This window comes from Lacerta agilis, chromosome 3 (genome assembly GCF_009819535.1).
Source record: "Lacerta agilis isolate rLacAgi1 chromosome 3, rLacAgi1.pri, whole genome shotgun sequence".
Lineage (NCBI taxonomy): Eukaryota > Metazoa > Chordata > Lepidosauria > Squamata > Lacertidae > Lacerta > Lacerta agilis.
In genome coordinates this window covers 70482575-70504878 of record NC_046314.1, presented here as the reverse complement: position 1 = coordinate 70504878, position 22304 = coordinate 70482575, and the positions used below count along the sequence as shown (strand labels likewise).

At 44.6% G+C, this 22304-nt stretch overlaps 1 protein-coding gene across 2 annotated transcripts; it reads left to right on the top strand.

Moving 5' to 3' along the window:
- The first annotated feature begins 244 nt into the window (after positions 1 to 244).
- Positions 245 to 16685, top strand: DACT2 (dishevelled binding antagonist of beta catenin 2). Of its 2 annotated transcripts, none has more exons than XM_033144206.1 (4): positions 245 to 594; positions 13418 to 13550; positions 13730 to 14014; positions 14674 to 16685. In XM_033144206.1, the coding sequence occupies exons 1-4, from the start codon at positions 352 to 354 to the stop codon at positions 16455 to 16457; spliced, it is 2445 nt and encodes an 814-aa protein (XP_033000097.1). In that variant the 5' UTR covers positions 245 to 351; the 3' UTR covers positions 16458 to 16685. The 2 variants fall into 2 exon arrangements, with proteins under 2 accessions (XP_033000097.1, XP_033000098.1); XM_033144207.1 differs by lacking the exon at positions 245 to 594 and adding an exon at positions 9948 to 10008.
- The last annotated feature ends 5619 nt before the right edge of the window (positions 16686 to 22304 follow it).

Here is a 22304-nt window from a genome sequence, read left to right as displayed (position 1 = left end):
GTGGTGGGCGGGGGGGAAAATTGCGCATGCACGCCCATGGTTGGGGAAAGCGGCGGTCCACATGCAGTCTAGACCCTGGGTTGAACCTTCCCAGCCTGGGGGGCGGGGCTTGCGGGAGGTAATGAATGAGCTCGAGCCGCGATTGGCTGCTCCGGCGGCTCGGCTCGCTCGGCGTCTGCCCCGCGCCGGGGAGGGCGCTGAACTGCAGCTTGGCCGCGCGCGCCCCCCTCGGCCGCCGCAGCGCCTGCTCGGCTGCATTCGCTCGGCTGGCGGCGGAGGGAGAGGTTAGCGCCTTCCTGAGCTCCGCCTCGCTCGCTCCGGCGTGGCCTGTGGCTCGGACGGCGTCGGAAGATGCTCCTAGGGAGGCCAGCGCAGCAGCAGCAGCAGCGGGGGCCGGGTGGCTGGGACCGCTGCCGGGTAGGCGAGAGGCTGCAAGCCGCCCTGGCCGGCCTCCAGGAGCTGCAGGTGCTGCGGGAGAAGCAGCGGGCGCTGGTGAGCGGGGCGCTGGCCGAGCAGCCGACGGTCGACGGCAGGCAGGCGCGCAGCAAGGAGCGGCGCCTCGAAGCCACCCTGAGCGCCTTGAAGGAGCAACTGGTAAGGGGTCTCCCGCCGGCGAGGGGGTCTGGCCACTGCGGCGGGGGGCCACTGGAGAGCGGGTATCCCTTGGTAGATCCAGGCGCCGGGGATCCTCCTTTGCATGTAGAAGCGCCCCCCTCCTCCTCTTTCCAGGTAGGACCGGGACAGGATCCTGCCTGGAACTGCGGAGAGCTTCTGCCAGTCAGAGTAAGCCGTGCTAGGTTAGAATCCTAAAAGTTGGAAGGGACCTCGAGGATCATCTAATATTTCCGTGGTTCCCAACGTGGGGCAATTTGATTTTTAAGGGGGGCATTTCGAGAATGGGTTATGAACGGTGAATGGCCTTTTAGGCACCCTCCACGTGAATCGGAGTTCACTTTTTGAATAATAAGAGTTATATGTCGCGGGAGGGGGGCATCAGGATTTTAGAGATGCTTAGGTGCGGCATGGCCCCCCAAAATGGTTTGGGTGCACTGATCTAGTCCAACCGCCTGCAATGCAGCTGGCTCATGCAGGGAATCGAACCCGCGACCTTGGCATTATCAGCATCACGTTCTAATCAACCGAACTATGAACCACGTTAATTCGACTGGTGGTCATACTCGGTTGGTACCTCTGGCCGGGCCCCTACTCAGGTTACCAAACTCAGATTTATTCTGTTTAAATCCTGTGATGAGTGAATTTATTCTCACTAAATGGTTCCATTGCAGTTATAGAGCCATCAACGTCTATTATTTGCTGGCTGCATGATGGCAGAATTATTTCATTCATGCTTAGGCAAACTCTGCTTTAGGGGCTTTTTAGGGACAGCCTACATTTGCAAAGTAAATCTATCCTTGAGCAGAGCCTCATTATGATCTGCCTTCCCCCTAACTATACACACACCCTAGTTGCACAATTTTAGGGCTGATCCCCTAATTTAGGTTTTATCTATTTAATCTTTCGTTTCCACTAGAGAATCTATGGAGGATGGTGGTTTGAAGGGTGATGACTGAGAGTGCACAAGTTAATTGAAAAGATCCATAAAAATGGTTCAGAGACTGTTGGGTACATCGTTAAATAGTAACGAATAGTTTGGTCTTTTAAAATGCAACATTCAGGGCTGTGTTGTTGTAAGGTCTGAGAAAGGGTACGTCTGTATGGATGCGTTTGATGTAAAGAATAACCACTCTATGAAACAGGGGTGTATGATAAGGGAAAATTACTTAATTAAGGAATCGATCTCTTAAAATTACAGACATAAGAACCCTGAACCAGTCCGTGTTGTCTTGTGCCTTAAATCTAAGAGGTGTTTCAGATTTTGCACTTTCCCAGTTACATTTGTATTGACACAGTCTCTATAGGCAATTGTCACATTTGACAAACTTTCTTGCTTTTTCGGATGCAACAGCTAAAGCTGCTCTAAATCCATGTAATAATACATTTCCATTAGTGGCTACATGTTTTGACTAGGCTCTTACATACTCTTGTCAGTGAGAAACTTCTTATGGGTAAGTGCACTTGGAGGCTGAATTCCCTTTGATCTTCTCCACCCATTACCTGATGTCTTATTACCGGTATTTTGTTTTTTAAACCTCAGCCTCTCAATGCATGAAAGTAAGTCCTATTGACTTATTTTATTGGAACTTACTTCTGAGTAAGCACACTTCAGATCATCCTACACAGTCCTAAAAAAACAAATTTTGCCATATCAGTTGCAAGGTCTTGATGAATAAATTCACTGAAATGTCATGGAGTCTGTGAAGAACTTAAATTTCTGGTATAGTGCACTAAATTTCTGTTGGGTGGGAATTTTGTTTTGATGTCATTCTTTAAACAAAGCTGAAATAATAAATGTGTGACCCTGTGTATATAAAATACTATTGACTTGGGGACTTTTGATTTTTGGGTTTGGCTTGGTGGTTTTTTTTTTTAATAAAGCATATTCTTGAGTGTCTTTTAAGATTGATATTTGAATAAATTGAATAACTTGTTTTGCTATTAACTAGAAATGTAGAGAGAAATTCACATCATACTGAAATGGCAGATCTGCAATACCTGTGAATGGGATCCTTCATCTTACCTTTGGGAAAAAAGGGGTGCATAAACATTGCCACTGGAGGTATCATTTGACAGGCTGATTGGATGCTGCTTAGTTAATATATTTCAGTCCACTTGGGAATGTTACAAAATACAGTGGTACTTTGGGTTACATACACTTCAGGTTCCATATGCTTCAGGTTACAAACTCCGCTAACCCAGAAATAACGCTTCAGGTTAAGAACTTTGCTTCAGGATAAGAACAGAAATTGTGCTCTGGTGGCACAGCGGCAGCAGGAGGCCCCATTAGCTAAAGTGGTGCTTCAGGTTAAGAACAGTTTCAGGTTAAGAACGGACCTCTGGAACGAATTAAGTACTGGACCAACTTCCTAGCTTGTGGATGGAATAATATATGGGGAACCTTTGTCCCTCCAGATGTTGCTAAATTACCGTTCTCATCGTCCGAGGGCAGGCTTATTGGAGCTCAGGAGGTTGTAATTTAGCAACATCTGGAGGGACTAAGTTTCTCCACACCTGATTTAGGGCCCATCCTTCTATACCATTGGCTATGCTGGCTGGGAATGTTGGAGTTTGAGTCCAACAACATGTAGAGGACCACACATTCTGCATCCCTGGCACAGGATGACCAACTTACTCAAAGGAAGAAGAAAAAGCAACACAAAGCAATTGCTATTTACTTTCCCTTCAGTTTAAGGAATGCACATTTCAACTGTGCTGTCTAGCTGGGAATAGTGCAGAGAGAGTGGATAAATATCATTATTTTTATCTTTCAAAAGTTGGTTGGCAGTAGGTTCAGGAGAGACACAAGCACAAATGTACTTCTTCACTCAATGCGTAATTACTTCATGGAATTGACTGTCACAAGATGTGATGATGGCCATTGGCTTAGAGATGACTTTCAAAACCCATCACCTGTTCTGATTACAACTAACACAAACAACTGGTGGTGTAATAACAAAGACTAGAGCAGCTCAGGCAATTTCTTCAGCATGATGTTTCAGTGAAATATAGTGGCTAGAGCAGACTTTGGCAGCCAGGTGCCCTCAGCTGTTTTGAACCATAGCTCCCATCCAAAATATCCTACGGGTGGCAGATTGGTGAAGGCTGGGATAGAGTGTTGAGTTTAGATGCAGGCAACATAACATTTCTCTCTGGCCTGCTTCACACATTATTTTGATACAGGTTTATGCCTAGGTGCGGCAAAAGTGTACACCAAAAATTGTAAATGGTGGATATGGCAAAATCTGTTGCAAGCTATGCATTACACAAGTACATTTGTTGGAGAGTTGTAAATGACTGCAGCCAAGTAAACACCCAGTGGTAAATCTAGGTCTGTGCTTGCAGCCATTTGAGAATTTTGATCAAGTATCTTATTTCTCAGCCTTATTCTGAGGTGAAAAAAGCCTTGGCAAGGAAAGGACAGAATACAAATGTAACACAGATAAGTAAAACAAAATGTTGCATATTATGAAGGGTCCACCAATTAAAAAAAGTTCCACAGTGAGAAAGCTCTGGCAGAAATCAAGTTTGCTTTGAGGCAAGCTTTCTGCCCAGATTCAAATGCAACAGTGAGTCAGACCAGAAGTATGAAAGCAAGCCCACCCCTTTACAAGAGGACATTCAAGTTTACTAGCTCATGTATGGTTCCTAGCTTTCTCCTTCAAGTCTACCGTGTCTGAAGTCACACCTGCATAACTGAGCTTCACACGCTGCAGACCTCAAAATCTGAATGACTTATTCATAGGTGAAGAGGCTAATAGTAATTAACTGCCACTACCTATTAAATTGATTAAATTTATATCCAACCTGTCCTCCCATAGGGTGGTAGCACACCAACAATTTAAAAGTACATTAGAGGTTTTCTGGCACACTATAACTTCTTGCTACACTACATTGTGCTGGGTTTCAAATATATCTCTCTATAACATGGGTAGGCAAACTAAAGCCCGGGGGCTGGATCCGGCTCAATCGCCTTCTAAATCCGGCCCGCTGACTGTCTGGGAACCAGTGTGTTTTTACATGAATAGAATGTGTCCTTTTATTTAAAAATGCATCTCTGGGTTATTTGTGGGGCATAGGAATTCATTCATATTTTTCCCCCAAAATATAGTCAACCCCCCCCCCCACAAAGTCTGAGGGACAGTGGACCGGCTCCCTGCTGAAAATGTTTGCTGCCCCCTGCTATATTTCTGGAAGAAAAACTGTTGTCATGCTGCAGTTTGCACGGCTGCCAACAGGTGGCCACACCAACTACAGCCTGAGAACAGAACAGCTAGCTGCCTAGGCAAGCTGCTGAGGAAGGAACACTGAAGGAGGACAGAAGGCACTTTTCTGAAGCCTCCCCCCCTTCCATTAAATATCACTGGAGGCTGGCAAGTGCTTCAGAGAGTGGTTTGGCAAAGCTGCTCTCTAAAGTCCCGTCCCCCCCCAATCAAGCATCACTGTTTAAAGGAGGGAGGGAGGAGACTTAGAGAGCCTTTGGGTATATGTATTCTGTGTGAAATGAACTTAGAAAACTTCCAGCAGTCATGTGGGTCCTTTGGGGTGGGGTAAGTATTTGCTAGAAACCAGTCTGAATGACTGCTGGAAGAGTTGCCATGTTTTTCACTACTCGTGCAAAAAGGTCTCGTGTTGCACCAAAACATGGCCGAACCTTAATTATCTGCAAAAAAAAAACCTCCTCCATGCCACCATAAACTAATACAAAATGCACACGTGGTTCACTGCCTCCCAGATCATCTGTTTCTCTTCCCTTGCCCTTTGTTTTGCTGTGGTTTTGCTCAATATCCAGCTTGATGCATTGTTCTTCTTAAAAAGTCCAAAGCTTGCTTCCATCTTTGTGACTTTTCAGTCAGCCCTAATAAAACCTCCATGTTGCTGTTACTCCATATAGTTTAGCAATGTTTATTTTTGCATCCGTTGCCCTCAGTATTAAAACAAGCATGTGGGGGGAATTTTTTTTTTTGCAACTCCTACATCCAGTATTGAAATAGATGGCATGATCAAAAGAGGAAAGTGATTGAATTTATGTGACATCAACTTCTTTTTTTAACCCCTGTGCATTTTTTTATTTTTTTATTTTTTTTTGCAGAGTGGCAAATATATATATAGGACTGGAATTCGTTTCTGGGGTGGGGGGATAATGCAATCAAAATATAGACTTTAATCTCTCCAGTACTGGCAATTACACACTTCAGTAAACTGAGTTAATTCTGATGCCCCTCCCCTGCCCCCTCCTCCTTATTGGTGTTAGACTTGGCCATCAGTTATCAATCAGGTGTGAAAACACAAAGGGTATTCACCAACCGTAGGCAGCTTTATCAGAAGGCATCTCAGAGTGAAAATTGGCTTTAACCTTCAGGGGCTGCTTAAGCCCCACTTGTGAAACATTGCAGCAAGCATATCTTGATTACGAGTCAAAATGGCAGCACAAGTCTACTGCCAACCCCTTGATTACCTGTCATTGATAATGTTAACTAATGACTCCACTTTATTTTATGGAAGCCCAAAGAGAATATGATTTAAAACATTTATGGCTTGCTGAAGGCCAACAGGTTAATAGAAACACCCAGTGACCTCTGACCAAAGCAATCCATTCCTATTTGACACACGTGCTTTGTGCTGTAAGAGCTCATTTGTATGTGTGTTTTGTTCCCAGTAAGACTTGAAAATGGAGGATTAGCTTATCAAGATATGGCAGACACTTGACCGGGGTTTAAAACAGGGTAAAAAGGAGAGTTCATGGTCCCCTTTTATTAGGAGAGACAGAGCTTTCTCTGCGTTGGTCATAAAGAATGGGTTGAGTCATTTTATCATAGGAAAAGTAGCATGTGGTATTTCGGGAGGAAACTGCTGCATTCTTGGCTATCCAAACCAGTTTTGACATAGCTAGCAACATCTGGAGCTCTGGATGTGTAAATGATATCTTTTTACTAATGTGCATTCAGCCCATCCAGAGTGCTTGTTTACTCAGAAGTAAGTTCCACTAAGCTCAGAGGCACCTGCTTCAACAGGATTGAAAGCAGGCACCCCCAAACTCGGCCCTCCAGCTGTTTTGGGACTACAATTCCCATCATCCCTGACCACTGGTCCTGTTAGCTAGGGATGATGGGAGTTGTAGTCCCAAAACAGCTGGAGGGGCAAGTTTGGCCATGCTTGCCCTAAACCATCCACCAGTGCAACGGATGCAGATCTCTCCCTCCCCATACAAGCAAGCTGATGAAAAGGAGAAGGAGTGATGTGAAGCCCCACCATTGTGCTGGCTAGTGTGAGTCCAGACCAGAAGGCCTGAGAGTGGAGTCAGCATGGACAGGGATCTCGGAAGAGAGTCCAGTGCAAGCAGCCCAACTTCACATGGTGGTAGCATCTGTACAGAGCTTGAGATCCCATCCCTCAGGGAGAGGCCCCATTGGTTTGGTCATCTGTCCCAATCTCCATATCACTTCCCATTCTGCCCTAGCCTGGATAGCTCTGTTGGTTAGAGCGTGGTGCTGATAATGCCAAGGTTGTACATGCGGCACTGGGCCCAGAAGCAAATAGGCAACCAGCACAGTTATCTCAGAAATAGGTGCTACATTATCCTCCCCAGTTGTGCCTCTCAGCAGTTTTGCATTCTGCATTAGTTGAAGCTTCTGAACAACCTTCGAGGGAAGCCCCACATATGGCATGTTACCCCAAAATGGAAGGTTACCAGAATGTAGATCATGGTCACCAAGTCTTCTCTTTCCAGGAAGGGCTGTAGGTAGCAAACCAGCAGCAGCTGTAAAGAGGCACTCCTTGCCACTGAGGCTACCTAGGCTAGACCAAGCTGGATCAAGGAGCCTGAGTTAAGGGCCTGCTCTTTCAAAGGGAGTGTGACCTTGTCCAAGTCAGGACACCTCCTCACCTCCCAGACTTTAAAACTTAATGCATGGAATGCCTCCCATCTCTTTATGGGTTCTGTTTTGGTTTATTGACCTTCAACCGATTCTAGCCCATTGCTGCCTCCAAGTATCTGTCAAGAGCCTGAATGGCCTCTGCTGATTCAGATGGAAAGCAGAGCTAAAGCTGGGGTCATACTGATGACACCCCACTCCAAATCCCCTGATGACAGCTCCCAACTGTACACAGGGTCTCACTACACATCACCAGAAACACAACTGCTTCCTCAGTGGCACAATGGAGGTTGTCTTCACCTTTTTTTCTGCTTGCTGCCCTGGAAAGCATTCTAGGACCAATCCACTTCATCCTCCGCCCCAAGCTGCAAAACATAGTCATGCCATAAGATTTTATCTGTGGTATCATCAGTATAATGATAACACCTCACTCCAAATGCCCTGGTGACAACTCCCAGGTTAATATAGATGTTCAATAACAAGGGTGACAAAATGGAGTCCCATGGGCTGCGGTGTTTCCACTCCTACTGCAGGAGGTGCATTGTCCCAGCAGGTGACAATGGAAGGCTACTGTTAAGCACCATGGGAATTGACCTTGCAGTGTCACACAGGAATCCATCCCCAATGCATGCTTGACCCATGGAGCTGATGCAGAAGGATAACATGACTAATGGTATGAAAAGCTGCTGCTGTGAGGTAGAGGTGAAACAAGAGAGTCACACATCTCCTGTCTTTCTCTTGGCAGAGGTCATCAATGTGTCTGAGGTCAGGGAAACCAAGTCATTTTCATTTCCATGTCCAGGTATGATGCTGGAGTGAAATGATAACCCCAGTGTTAGAAACTGAGATATGAAAGCTAGGAGCTTAAATGGCACCATAAACCTAGATTATGGATGCAACAACCGAAGTGTCTAGGTGAGCTTTTTCATAACAAGAATTGTTGTTGTTGTTTAGTCATGACTGACTCTTCGTGACCCCATGGACTAGAGCATTCCTGTCTTCCACTGCCTCCTGCAACTCATGTTGGTAGCTTTGAGAACACTGTCCTACCATCTCGTTCTGTCATCCCCTTCTCCTTGTGCCCTCAATCTTTCCCAACATCAGGGTCTTTTCCAAGGAGTTCTCTTCTTGTGAGGTGGCCAAAGTATTGGAACCTCAGCTTCAGGATCTGTCCTTCCATTGAGCACTCAAGGCTGATTTCCTTCAGAATGGATAGGTTTGCATAATTCAAAAGCATCAATTCTTCGGCGATCAGCCTTCTTTATGGTCCAGCAGCATAACATATAACAAGAATACAAAGCTGAAAATGAATGAACTGCAGCTAAAATATTATGTTCCGTCAGGAAACCCCCCTCCCCACGGCTGGTGGGAGTGCGGGAGCGTTTGCAGTATAGAGAACTCCTGAAGCCGTTTACCAGTTCGTCCTCCCCCTCCTCAGCCGGAAGCGACCATTCCTCCAGTGGGGAGGGGGAGTCAGAGGCAGGAAGGCGGTGCAGGGGCTCTGAGAGGATCGCGGAGCCTCAGCAACAAGGGGAAAGCGGGGAACGGGATCAGGTTCCCACGCTCCGAGGGCGCAGGCAGGAAGGACGTGGAAGGGGGAGGCGGGGGTTCAGAATCCCGAGCCTCTTTTGCTGGACAAAGAACAGGAAGAGCTCATTCCTGGACTCTGCGGAGGGATGAGATGGACGTTTGATCTTTTGCTCCACTGTATATAGCTGTGCACAATAAAGAACTTAGTTTAGAAGTTCTGCGTCTGGCGCTTTTCTCATGAGCAGCCACTGAACGTCCTTACATGTTCATTTTTCACATGTTCTAGTCCTTTCCCTGCCCACCTAATATTTAACAACAGTTGTTCAACACTTCTGCGTCCAGGGAGATCTTCTAAAGAAAGGTGCATCACTGTCTCCTTCAAAGCAAATGGCACTTTCCCCCTCTCACTGCAACACATTAGTCTAGCTTGTGCTGAAGGAACAATTGCCATAGTGCTACAATGAATTCCTCCCATTGATCGGTGGTGATTCCCTTATGGCAGGCAAGAGACTGTGATCTACCCACTATAAAAAAACAACAACTGGCAGCGATCTACCCTTTGGACTGACCAAAGTTGTTGGACTTTTTGGGGGGAGCCTTCACCAAAGTTGTTAAGCTTTTTGGGGGAACCCAAAGTTGTTGAGCTTTTATCATCATCATCAGGCGATCAATCTGGATCACACAATCAATCAGGGATGCCCCACGATTGACCAGTAGATCGCAATCAACCTGCTGAACATGCCCGTCTTATGGGATTTCCAAAATATTTGATCAGTTCTTCTGATGTTGGCCTACGTGTTGCATAAGAGTCCCACAGATTTTGCGCTTTGACTGTTTTAAGTGTACCAACTAATGCAATTTGCACAAATTTCTCCTTAGCAAAGTTTCACTGGAGGCTAGCAGACTCCAGGATCATCGTAAAGAATATCTAAAGACCCTGATGAGTGATTGTAAGCAAACTTTGGTCTTTAGCAGTTGGGAGTTAATGGGAAGCATTGAGTCTCCCAGCAACATGAGACCCACCTCACTCCCCATAGTAGGAGACAATGGGAAAAGAGGAAAGGGTTAACCAGGCAAATATAAATCATTTTCTGTTGGTTAAAGTGCTGTAAAATTACAAACAGATCCTGGAGGTGCAATAAATTATCTTTGAATACCTGAGAGCCTTGTTGAACGCTTTGTGGCCTCACTGCCATTAATCAGAAACCACAAAGGGAGGGATTGGCTGGCAAAACATTAATCATTAAGCAATTAATTCCAGCCATGAAAACAAAACTCTCTGACTTCCTGAACGGGTGAGGCAAAGGGAAGCATAAAGTGTTTCCTCCACCACCCTCCATGCAGGAAATTCAGAAAGGTAATGCGCAAGTAATTAAATTGGCATCTTTCTATTTCAAATGTGAATGATAACTGTCCCGTGTTTGAAATTTAATGAATCCGAACATTTTCGGAACAAGTTTTGTAGTGGACACAATACCCTGTAGTAAGGACGCTTTGGGAAGCTGTGCCACATGTACAACTGTCTGTGGGTGCTGAGAGAAGTACAGCATAACTTCATATTTATATTGGTAAAACTAAGACTGAAGTCCACCAGATGTGTGGCAAAGTCCTCTTTGCATCTTGTGGATTGGGACAGATGACCAAACCAATGGGGCCTCTCCCTGAGGGATGGGATCTCAAGCTCTGTACAGATGCTACCACCATGTGAAGTTGGGCTGCTTGCACTGGGCTCTCTTCCGAGATCCCTGTCATTGCTGACTCCACTCTCAGGCCTTCTGGTCTGGACTCACACTAGCCAGCACAATGATGGGGCTTCACATCACTCCTTCTCCTTTTCATCAGCTTGCTTGTATGGGGAGAGAGAGATCTGCATCTGTTGCACTGTTGGATGGTTTAGGGCAGGCATGGCCAAACTTGGCCCTCCAGATGTTTTGGGACTACAACTCCCAGCATCCCTAGCTAACAGAACCAGTGGTCAGGGATGATGGGAATTGTAGTCCCAAAACATCTGGAGAGCCATGCCTGGTCTAGGACCTAGGCAGAGAGATTGTAGCCTTTCTTATCAGCACCACCTCAGTAATTCGTTTTTTTAATTGCTGCTACAACAGCCAAATTGCTTGGGTTCACCAGAAAACACTTGAAGGAGGATGGGGCCCATGGCCTTTAAGTTAAGTGTCTCCACCAACACACACACACACACACACACACACACACACACACACACAAGGTCTTAGTCATAAGGACGGAAACATAAGACAAGCCTGCTAGATCAGGCCAGTGACCCATCTGTTCCAGCATCCTGTTCTCACAGTGGCCAACCAGATGTCTGTGGAAGACTCACAAGCAGGATCTGAGCACAGCAGGCTCTTTGGGAGAGCAGTGTGCTACTGAAATGGCAACGCTTTTAACAATTCTGTTCCTGAACTGTAAATCAAGAATGTGTCCATGTTTGAACGTACTTTGGGAGTCAAAAGACACTTTAAAACATATTTGTTTTTCAAGAAGTCAATAAGTGAACAGTGTTATTTTGTGTTACAAAGTCTTTTATCTAGAAATTTATTAAGTCAGTGTAATTGGACGTAATGCCATTTTGGCCCATTGGCTTTATGAGCCTGCTCTATACCTCTTTTGAAGTCGCAGAAAATCACCCCGTTGCATTTTGCTGGGAATTAAAAGGGCTCCAAGGTGTTCAGATGAGGAAAAGACAAGTTAATCCATGGGTATGAAATTAACAATGTTTAGTGAGGCAAATAATAGGTTGCTGGTTTTTGCACATACTGTGCTTTAGGCTCACTCTCTCTAGCCTAAGCTGAGATCCAAAATACTTGTTAAGAATGCAGCCAGGACTTTGCTGTTCCCCTTTCAAACCCCCAGCCCCAGAGGTTGCTGCCTGAGTTTCTGGAGTGGCTTGTTAGGGGGCCCTCCAGATGTAACATGGGTTGGGATGCTTCTTGGGAACATAGGAAGCTGCCATATACTCAGTCAGACCAATAGTCCCTCTAGCTCAGTATTGTCTGCACTGACTGACAGCTCTCCTGGGTTTCTGCCAGGGGAGTCTTTCCCATCCCTACTGGGGATTAAACTGGATGCTTCCCTTAGGCATCTGGTAGATTTTGCGTGATAGTTTCTCCCCAGGGAGGCTCACCTGGCACCTTCCCCATTGCATATCTTTAGGCGCCAGGCTTCTCTATAACCAGACCTTTTGCTGGTTGAACAATCTTATGAACTTTCAGGTGTGTTTGTAGGAAGGGGGTTTATTGGTTTGTTATTTTTTGGTATATATTTTCTGCTCTGATTTTGTATTTTTATATTGTAAACTGCCCTGGGTTCTTCAGATGAGGGAAAGTGACTAAATAAAACAAATATGTAGTTTGTCTTATAACATGATGTTATAGGGTGGAGAGCAGGAGTGGTGGGAATGTTCCTTTTTTTGGTGGATGGAAGTCACGTAAAATCTCATTTGGAATTCAGAAGCACCCTGAGCACATATGTAGAAGCTGTTCTTAGTGTGTTCTGGGAGCTCACACCAGACCAGTGTTTTCCAAGTGATCATTTAGAAGAAATTTGGGACATGCATTCAATGGCCAGAATTTAAGCAAATAACAGTGCAATCACGTATTTGTGTGTTTAAAAGTAAGTCTCTTCAAGTTCAGTGAGACTTATTCTCAGGAAAGTGCATGTAGAATTGAAGCCTAATAAGCTGTTTTAATGGACTGTTGTGGTCTTTTTTAATAATGTTATTATTTCTACCAGCTTTAAAATATTACTTACCCCCAAATCTTTGCAATATGATGGAATACTACTTTAAATAGTATACATTTACAGAAATATATAAAATACAATTTGCTTCCATATCTGCAAAGATTATGCAGTTCTGTCAGCCAAGTTGGTTTCTCGCTCCATTCACAAGTGTTCTAATCCTTTCATTCTAGTATGATTACCTTTGCATTGCTTACTCTAGTGCAGGTGTAGCCAATGTTCTGCTCTCTAGATGTTGATGAACTACAGCTCCCATCATCCCTGATCATTAGCCTGGGTTGTTGGGAGTTGCTGTCCAACAGCATGTGGAAAGCACCACATTGGCTTTCCTTGCTCTAGTGTAGTGCTTCCGAAACTTGGCTCCAGCTGTTTCTGGACTACAGTTCCCTTAATCTGTGACCACTGGTCCTGCTAGCTAGGGATGATGGGAGTTATAGTCCAAAAACAGTGGGAGACCCAAGTTCCGGAAGCACTGCTCTAGTGTGTCTAGTTGTTTGGGGCATGAGATCTTCCATGTGGCCATTCTGTGTGTATTGTTCCTCTGATGGTGGGCTTAACCCTGAAAGATGACACAATTTGGTCTGGTCCCTTAGAAGTTGTCTGAAAGTGTCTCTTTTTCACTCTCCCATTGCTAACAGTCACGTCTGAGGAGACAAGATGTTGGGTTGAAAGGCCACCTGGATCAGCTGGACCAACAAATTAGTGAACTGAAGTTGGATGTTGGCAAGACCTCCATTGAGTATCTTGACAGTGACAGCAGACCCAGCTCAGGTAATGTGAGAATTGACTGTTGAAGGACATCATTTAAACAACAGTCTGCATCTAGATTTTCCACAGAAGGCTGACCCTTCTGTAAAAAGAAAAACATGGGAGTGCTTCACTTGGGTTCAGGGTCATGCTGTACATGTGTTCTCTGTAATCCAGAAAATGTCCTCTTTATCTCCTCACAGGCTTTTATGATCTGAGTGATGGCGGCTCCTGCTCCCTGTCCAATTCCTGTACATCAGTCTTCAGTGAATCCATCTCTTCTTCCCATGCCAGCCTCTTGCCAAGTTCCCAGCACCCCAAGACCCGTCTCAGCATCTTCGATTACCGCCCCAAATCTGCGGATGAAACCACAGTACATAACCAGTTCCAGCAGCAGGGAGCCTACATCGGTAATGAATGCCAAATCAAAGGTTGTCCTGATATTTCTGGAACTCCTACCAGGTCCAGGCCAAGGCCTGTTTCCACAGGTAACCACACACACATCCCATTAAAACTTTCATATCACCTTGCATCTCCTCAGGCATGATGGTGGCGCTTTCCAGTTAAGTTGCTTCACACATTTATGTGGGAGGCATCAGGAGTTAATAGGATAAGTTATGTGTAGCATATAGCATGAGTGAAACCATCCCTTAGCTGATCTAAATTCTTTTAACCCATCTTAATCATTCCTGTAGAATAATGAAAGCTCGTTTTCTGGTGTGTGTGTGTGTGTGTGCACATGTACATATGTATACACACACACACAAAAGTAATAAAAAAAAAGATGGTAGTCTAATACTGTGTTTCATTTTTTTCTGAAAGAACTTATTGGTGAGGACCATAATGATGGGTGTAAGATGTAATGAGCTCTTGGGCATGTGTATCTTTCTACCAGTGGGGTGCATGAGGCCCTATTTAGATGTTTTATTAAGGACTCAGGAATCAGCTTTATGGCAAAGGAAGTGTTCAAGAAGCGAAATAAAGTTCAGCACTGCCAAGTTTGGGTGCAATTAGATTTTGAGAGCTCTCATTGCCCAATAAAAATACTCAAGAGAAAAATGAGAAGGGGTTTTAGTCTTTGGCGTCTGAGACAGACTTTCGTTCTTACGTTGTTGACTACCTTTTTATAATTCTGTCCTCTTACCAGGTGACCTTGAAAGACTCGCCCTGGCAGATGCAGGATATCCTAAAGTAACTGACCCCAAATCCTTTCCTCTGCTCTCCCCCGAAGGGGAAATCCAGTTCTTCTGTGTGGACCCCAAATACCAGAGTGACTTGGTCTCCAAAAGCGGGAACGAAGTGTACCCTTACCCTAGCCCTCTTCACGCTGTGGCTTTACAAAGTCCACTTTTTTCCCTGGCTGGGCCCCCGTCAGAAAAAGAGGCTCGCCCCTTGCCTAACAAAGTTGCCCCTCACACTGTTGGGCCCAGTTTGATTAGGACTCTGCCCGTTGCGGAGTCCAGGCCAGGAGGTTACATCAACAAACTGCTCCAGCTGACACGCTCCAGAGGAAACAATCAGGCGGACGCCGGTGAGAGGTGTCTAACAAAGAGCCAGCCATTCACAATGCTCCAGAGGCTCATTATAATCCCCAGCCCTGGTGGAGTGAAAATCAACAGCAGTGGCAGCCAGATGGAAAAACAAGGGAGCTCACTGCATGGTAACAAAGCGGAGGGGAAGCTGCGGAGGGGAATGCCTGAAGGGGAATGTGCCAAACAGCAGGGGACTCAGCACAGTGCAAATGTTGAGCAGGCGGCTGGCCCGGCCCATGCAGAGTCTCCGCTGGCTGTGAATGGCTGCTACTCTGCCAGTTCGTCAGCAAGGGATTCTCCTCTGACCGAAGCCGGAGAAAGCAGCCTGGAACGCAGCTCTTCCAGCTCCCAGCTCGGAACGGAGGATTCTAGCCTGAGCCCCGCAAACACGAATGTCGCCCCAACCAAGAAATCTCACAAGAAGCCTGTCAAGGCAGGAGGCCACGACCTAGTGCCTCAGGGTGGCTTTGTTCATGCCAAGTTTGTCCCCGCAGAATCCCATCAAGTCAGGGTCAGGTTTGCCAACTCTAAAACGAAGCCTGTGAAGGTGAAGAGGAGAAGCAGTGAGAAGGTACCGAGGCCTGGGAAGCAGGCTTTCTTTGTGGAGAAGGCAAGGGGACTCCACCATGTTGCTGCCAGGCTGCCCGTTGAGTGGAGTCTGCCTCAGAGGCAGCTCAGAGGAAGGAACCTCATTCGGAGGCCTACTTTTGCTGGGGAAGCTACAGGGAGGTCTTGCTCGGAGTCCAGCCTGTACCCTGTGCCATTCAGACTCCCTCAAGTACCCTCTGGGCCTGAACTCTACCAGGCCAATGCCATGTATTCTCTCGAAGCGGCCTACATAGACACCACCAACAAGAAAAAGCAGCGTAAGTGGCAGTCTACGGTGGAAATCTCAACGAAAACCCAAGTGGCCAGCCTTTCAAGTGGCTTTGCCTTGGGGCCACCAAGGCAGTCAGCACGGAGAGCAGGGATTACACGCTCTGTCACAATGAGGGCCCGTTCCAAGAACCGCCACCCCTTTCGCCCTGGCGCATATGCCAGAAGTGAGTCCGATCACTCTGAATACTCTGCAGAGTGTGCCTCCCTTTTCCACTCCACCATTGCAGAGACCAGTGAAGGGGAGGTCAGTGACTATACAGCCAACCGCTTTGGGGACAGCGAGTCCAGCGAAAGTGATTCAGAGGGCAGCAGCAATGGCAGCAGCCTGACTCTTGACTACGACGATGAGCATGAACTGGTCTGGCCAGATTCTTCTCCCAGGCAGCCAGCAGCTGTTCCGACTTCGTCCAAGTCTCTTCCTCCGATGCCCAAACTCTGTCGTATCAAAGCTTCAAAGGCCCTCAAGAAGAAGATTAGGAGATTCCAACCGGCCTCTCTGAAAGTGATGACCATGGTTTGAAGTGAGAGGGAGCATCTGTTTTGTCAGCTGCCTCTGTTTGCAAAACAAAGGAGGGGATTGAGACTTAAAAAGGATTCTGTTAAATGAAATGTGATGAAATCCCTAGATTGCTGGGTAAAGGACCTTTTCTTATTTACTAATGCCTTTATGGATGACACTGCTACTCTTTACCTCTTTCTGTTTTTTTTCTTTTGTGTGTGTGTGTATGTGTGTATGTGACTTGATACCCCGCCCCATTCTGATAGAGATGAAGGGTTTAGATGAAATGCTCCCATCAAATGGATCCTGTCTGATAGATATTTTGGGAAGTAGATGTGCCGCCTGCAACACATGGAAGATTTCCCAAAGTTGCCAGGGGAGAAAGGAGGAGAGCATTATTACTAAAGATGCCACTGCAGCTTCCTCTTCTTTTTGCTGAAGATAACTTTTTTGTATTTTCAAGGGGATCTCCTAACAATTCAGAAGTGCTCACTATACTGGCCTTCCTCAGCCTTGGATGCCTACCAGATGTTTCCAACTTCAACTCCCAGCATCCCTAACCATTTGGCCATGCTTGATTCGGCTGATGGGACTTGTAGTCCAAAACATCAGGTGGGCAACAGGTTGGGGAAGTCTGCATTACATGGTCACAGCTCACTTGGAAACCTGTGTGCTCTTTCCCCATAGCCATCCATTGCTAATATTGCTTACCCAGTAGCTCATCCATTTTTCTTTGAGATACGCCTGTGGTAGCCGATCTGGTGCCCTTGGACTACAAATCCCATCATCCCTGACCATTGCCTAGGCAGATGTGAGTTGTAATCCAGCATGTAAGACACCATGTTGGCTATCATATGGGGGTTAGGGTCAGGGGGGGAAAAGTATGTTGCTCATAGGAATTTGCCAGTATTGCTATTTCCCATTTACAAATTCAACAGATTAAGCAAAATATAACCCTGACCCATAACAGCTGTAATCTTTTTCTATTAAGATGTTTGTGTGAGTGTTTTTAAAAATATATATCTATGTGGGTCAACTGCATTCCGAACACTGTGTCACACACAGCATGTTAATGGCTGCTGTGGCTGAGAGCATAGCATCTCTCCTCTGATTTATTGCAGGCTCAATAAATGCTATGATGACCCACTACTCTAAACAGCTGTCTTGTTTCCTTGTGTCATTTAACTTAAAAAAAAAAAAAAACCATTTGGCCAGGAACTCACTGGGCAACCTCGGGCCTGGGCCAGTCATTCAATCCCTGCCTAACCTACTACGCTGTAGCCATGATTATTTGAAAATTTAAACCGTCGGTGGAAAACCTTTTTCACCCGACGGGCAATATCTCTTGAGAAACATTACAGGAGCCACGTGCCCAAAGTGGTAGGGCTGAGCAAAAGTGGCCAAGGCAATAAATTATTTTTTTCCTTACAGTAGGCTAGTTTCCACATACACCTCACTGTCCTCCATCTAGTCAACAAAGAAGCAGGATCAGAGTTCAAGGACACACACACACACAAAAAGCATTGCAACATTTAATAATTTAAAATACCTTTTTGATAATTCATAAAATGGACAGTAGAAATGGCTAAGTTCGCCATAGGTGACTGTGGAATATGTTGTTGTAGCAGAAGAAGAAAAGTTGATGTGGTGAAATGAAAGGCCTCATTTGCACAGAGATACACCTGGCTCTTGCCAGAAGCAGAGAAGAAAGGTCTTTGGACCCTTGTGAGAGGAGGTCTGTGGTCATTCTGGGCAAAGGTCAGAAAACTGGAATGTTATGGTTCTTTGGTTCTTCGTCATGGCAAAACTACATGTTACACAGTAGATCTGTGCTGGGGCAAGGGATTACTTTCTTCCCATCCTAATTTCCAAATCAAACTTGGCTCACTCTGGGCTGGGCTACAACTATTTGGTTAGGGAAACAATGTGTGAGAAGGAAAAGCTACACAAACATGATTCCCAATCCAGCCCTGCTCCTATAGATTAGTTAACATCTGCTCCATGTAAATTGGTGGAAAGCATTATTAAAGGGAGAATTACTAAGTGTATGTATAAACAAGGATGTCTTCCAGATGTTATTGTATCCTGAACAACTTTCTGGGAACCGAATCTCCTAGATCAGTGGGTCCACATAACCCACTCAGGGGGTCCATGGCACCAACCACATAACAAAAACTACCATAGAAATATCAGAAATTTCAAAAGTAGGGGGCCCATGGCTTGGGCTTTTGAAAAACGGGGGGGGGGGGTCCACAGCACTAAGCAAGTTGGGAATCATCATCCTACATTTCAGATGGGCAGCTATGTTAGTTTGCTACAGTAAAAAGATCAAAAGGACTTCTACACCTTAACGACTGACGCATTTCTTGGCTTAAGATTTTGTAGACTACTACCCACCAGATGCATGAAGTGTTATTCTGAGTTACAGAATAACAGTATTATATCATTATATAATAATGATGATTTATTATCTATATGCTGCCCATGTGACTGGGTTATGCTAGCCACTCTGTACAGCTTCCAGCATAGACATAGGTTGCATTCACAGGGCAGTTTATTACATTTTCACCACTTCCCCAACTGTTTAAATCCTGCATTGTATCTGAGCTTCCATGTGATGTATAAGCCACTTTTGGAACTACAGTGGGATATAGTGCAAGTTCAGTTATCTTTTCCACATTTTTTTTTAAACTACTTTCAGATAACATGGAAATGAGCAACAAACTTGTGCTATATTCCACTATAGTTCTGGAAGTGGTGTTTGCATCATGTGGAAGCTCAAATATAATGTGGAAATCAACAGTTAGGGAAATGTGAAAATGGAATAAACTGCAATGTGAATTCAGCCAGATTTTGATGAAGGGGAATTTAAACAGTGAGATCAGAATGAAATGTTTACAATCTCTTCCCTGCACACACACAGAGAGAGACTTATAACTCAAACTAACACTTTATTCATCTGATGGCGTTATGTGTATTCCATGAAAGCTAAAAAAAAAATTGCCTTTAAGGTGCCACAAGACTTTCTGTTCTTTTCTCTTATATTTCAGCATAGCATACATCAAACTAATTTCACTCAGGAAGTTCTGAAACTGACCTAGGGTTAAATTTCCACTCTGCCCTGGACTCATTAGATGATCTTATAAGTAAAGTAATTTATTTTAATGAAATGATCTCTGTGGGCATAAATGCAACTCACAAACCGCTTTTAATCAGACAGAATGGAAAGGCAGTTTAATTGCCAGCCAATCCTCTATAGACTTCCAAGACTTCTATCCATTTGAATATCTTAAAAGGATGTTTAGAAAATGCAGCCAGTAATTAGCAATTCACTTATCTGTCTCACACCTAGCCAGCGACATGTTAGAGGTGAGAAATGTGCCACTTCTCCAGCCATTTCATTAACAAGTATATAGTTCAAATGCCCATGGAAGGCATAGCTGTTATCTTGCAGTTTCATTGCAAAGGATAACATCTATTGATCTAGCAGACAGCACTGAAGGTCATATTAACAGTTCCGTGTATCAGGTAGTTAAGTGCTTCCTTTGTGTGGTGCTAACCCCTGACAGCTTTGGCAATATGTTTAGGGCCACAATCATGGAAGTGGATAATAAAAGGCACTCTTGAAATAAAAGGTTAGACAAAATCCTGTTTCTTGCCAACATAAATTTGTGCAATAATGGAAGAAGTATATTGGATACTCCACCTTATTTGTATCTATTACTAGCAGAGAGTGTGGTGCTGCCCTGGAATTTTTAGAAACCCAAACCTTTTCCTGGGGTTTTTTTTTAGATATCACTATTTGAGTTCAGACCTGTCACATTCAAAAAGAGGTGAAGTCACACCAAAGTCATGCTTTGGTCTGCCATCTTGATTCAAAATGGCGCCCAGCATTCAAATGTCAACGAAGACTACCCCCAACCTTGGAAGCCCTTGTGCAAGTTTGGCGGCAATATCTTGAGAAGCAGCTGAACCTATGCCAAAAAACGGACAAAGTCGTGCCAAAGTGGCATTTTGGTTCATCATCTTGTTAGTAGAGGCATGAGACTATTAATCCTGGGGTCGTGGTGTTCGAGCCCCAACTTGAGCAAAAAAAAATCCTGCATTGGGGGGTAGACTAGATGGTCCTCAGGGTCCCTTCCAACTCTACATTCTATGTTTCTATGGAAACAGCATCTGGCATCCAAACAATAACAAAAAGTGCTGCCCTCTCATGGGGAACCCTTGTTCTAATTTGGTGGTGGTATTTCAAGTTATACCCATAGAGAACAAACACACAAATGGACAAGCCACTTTCCAAAATATATAGTAGATACAATAACATGAGACACTGGTCATAATCTGAATAAAGTGCAATTTCATTTTTATATTAAAAAAGAACTCCCCCCCCTTTTTTTTGCTTTAAAAACCGTGCTCTTGTATTTGGTTTGCTGTTACAGTATTTTATTTAGTAGACCAAATGTCGGAGGAATCTTGAAGGACTTATTTATATGTTTGCCAGCAGAACTCAATAACCCTCAAGTCTGAACTTGATACAATTTGTTTTATATGTTATATATCTTTTTTTTTCTCTGTCAGTTGCTACTTGCTCAGCATTTGTAATCAAGGATACAATCACCCTGGCATAAATCTATTGAAGTCTGATGGTGCTGAAGTTGCTTACTAGTTCCTAGCTCCTTATTTGCACAAAAGTTTGAAACAATCAGATAACTTGGCAAATAAGGGTAGAAATCAACTACATATAACCCAGAGTAGGCTTACTGAAATTCATTGGCCTAACTTAGTCACGTTCATTAAGTTCAATGGGTCTACTCTGGATAAAACTTAGTTGAATATCACACAAAATTTAAGTGTCCCTGAAGCTCAATATAAGCTTTGATACAGGGGTCAGCAAACTTTTTCAGCAGGGGGCTGGTCCACTGTACCTCAGACCTAGGGGGGACAGACTATATGGGGGGGGAGAGATGAACGAATTCCTATGCCCCACAAATAACCCAGAGATGCATTTTAAATAAAAGGACACATTCTATTCATGTAAAAACACGCTGATTCCCAGACCGTCCGCGGGCCGGATTTAGAAGGCGATTGGGCCAGATCTGGCCCCCGGGCCTTAGTTTGCCTACCCATGATCCATATCATGTATGTTCATGAGCAGGGGCTCTCTCTTTTGAGATCCATAATAGTTTTGTCCGGTCAAAACAGTTGTGTGTGATGACTTAAAATAACAAAATAAAATAAATAACTTGGGGCATATACCCCATGGAAAGCTTTGAGCCACCCCCAAACATAGTCACATTTTCAGTATTGTGTCCTCTACAAAAAATGGCATCTGCCCCAACACTTTTCTTGAGTAAAAGCCAGTGTTATATGTGGCACTTTCATACACAATCATAGTCAAAACAGGTAGAAATGATTAAGGAACTGGAGATGTAAGCTTTGAACCACCACAAATCACACACACACACACACACACACACCACACGAGTCCTCTAAAAGTTGTGTCCAGTCCAGAACTTTCATTAGACTCGAACACACTGCCAGATGTGATGACTCAAGCCATTTTGGCTCATCAAGAAATGCTATGTATGAACTTCTCAGTGCCACATCATCTTGAAGAGCACCAAGACATAGCAGTGTCACTTTCATTATGCAAAGCTCAGCATCATATGCTTAGCCTTGAGCTCTCAGTGAATACTTACTTCTTTTTCTCAAGCTAAATAATGTGAAGTTTTGCTTAAATTTAAACAAGGAAGGTACTGGAAGGATTTTTTTTATTTTTTATTTTGTTTAAAACAAGGAAGGTCACCTTTTTTTCTTGACCCTGTGTTGATGTACATGAACACTGACTCTTGACTCCTAACATGTGAT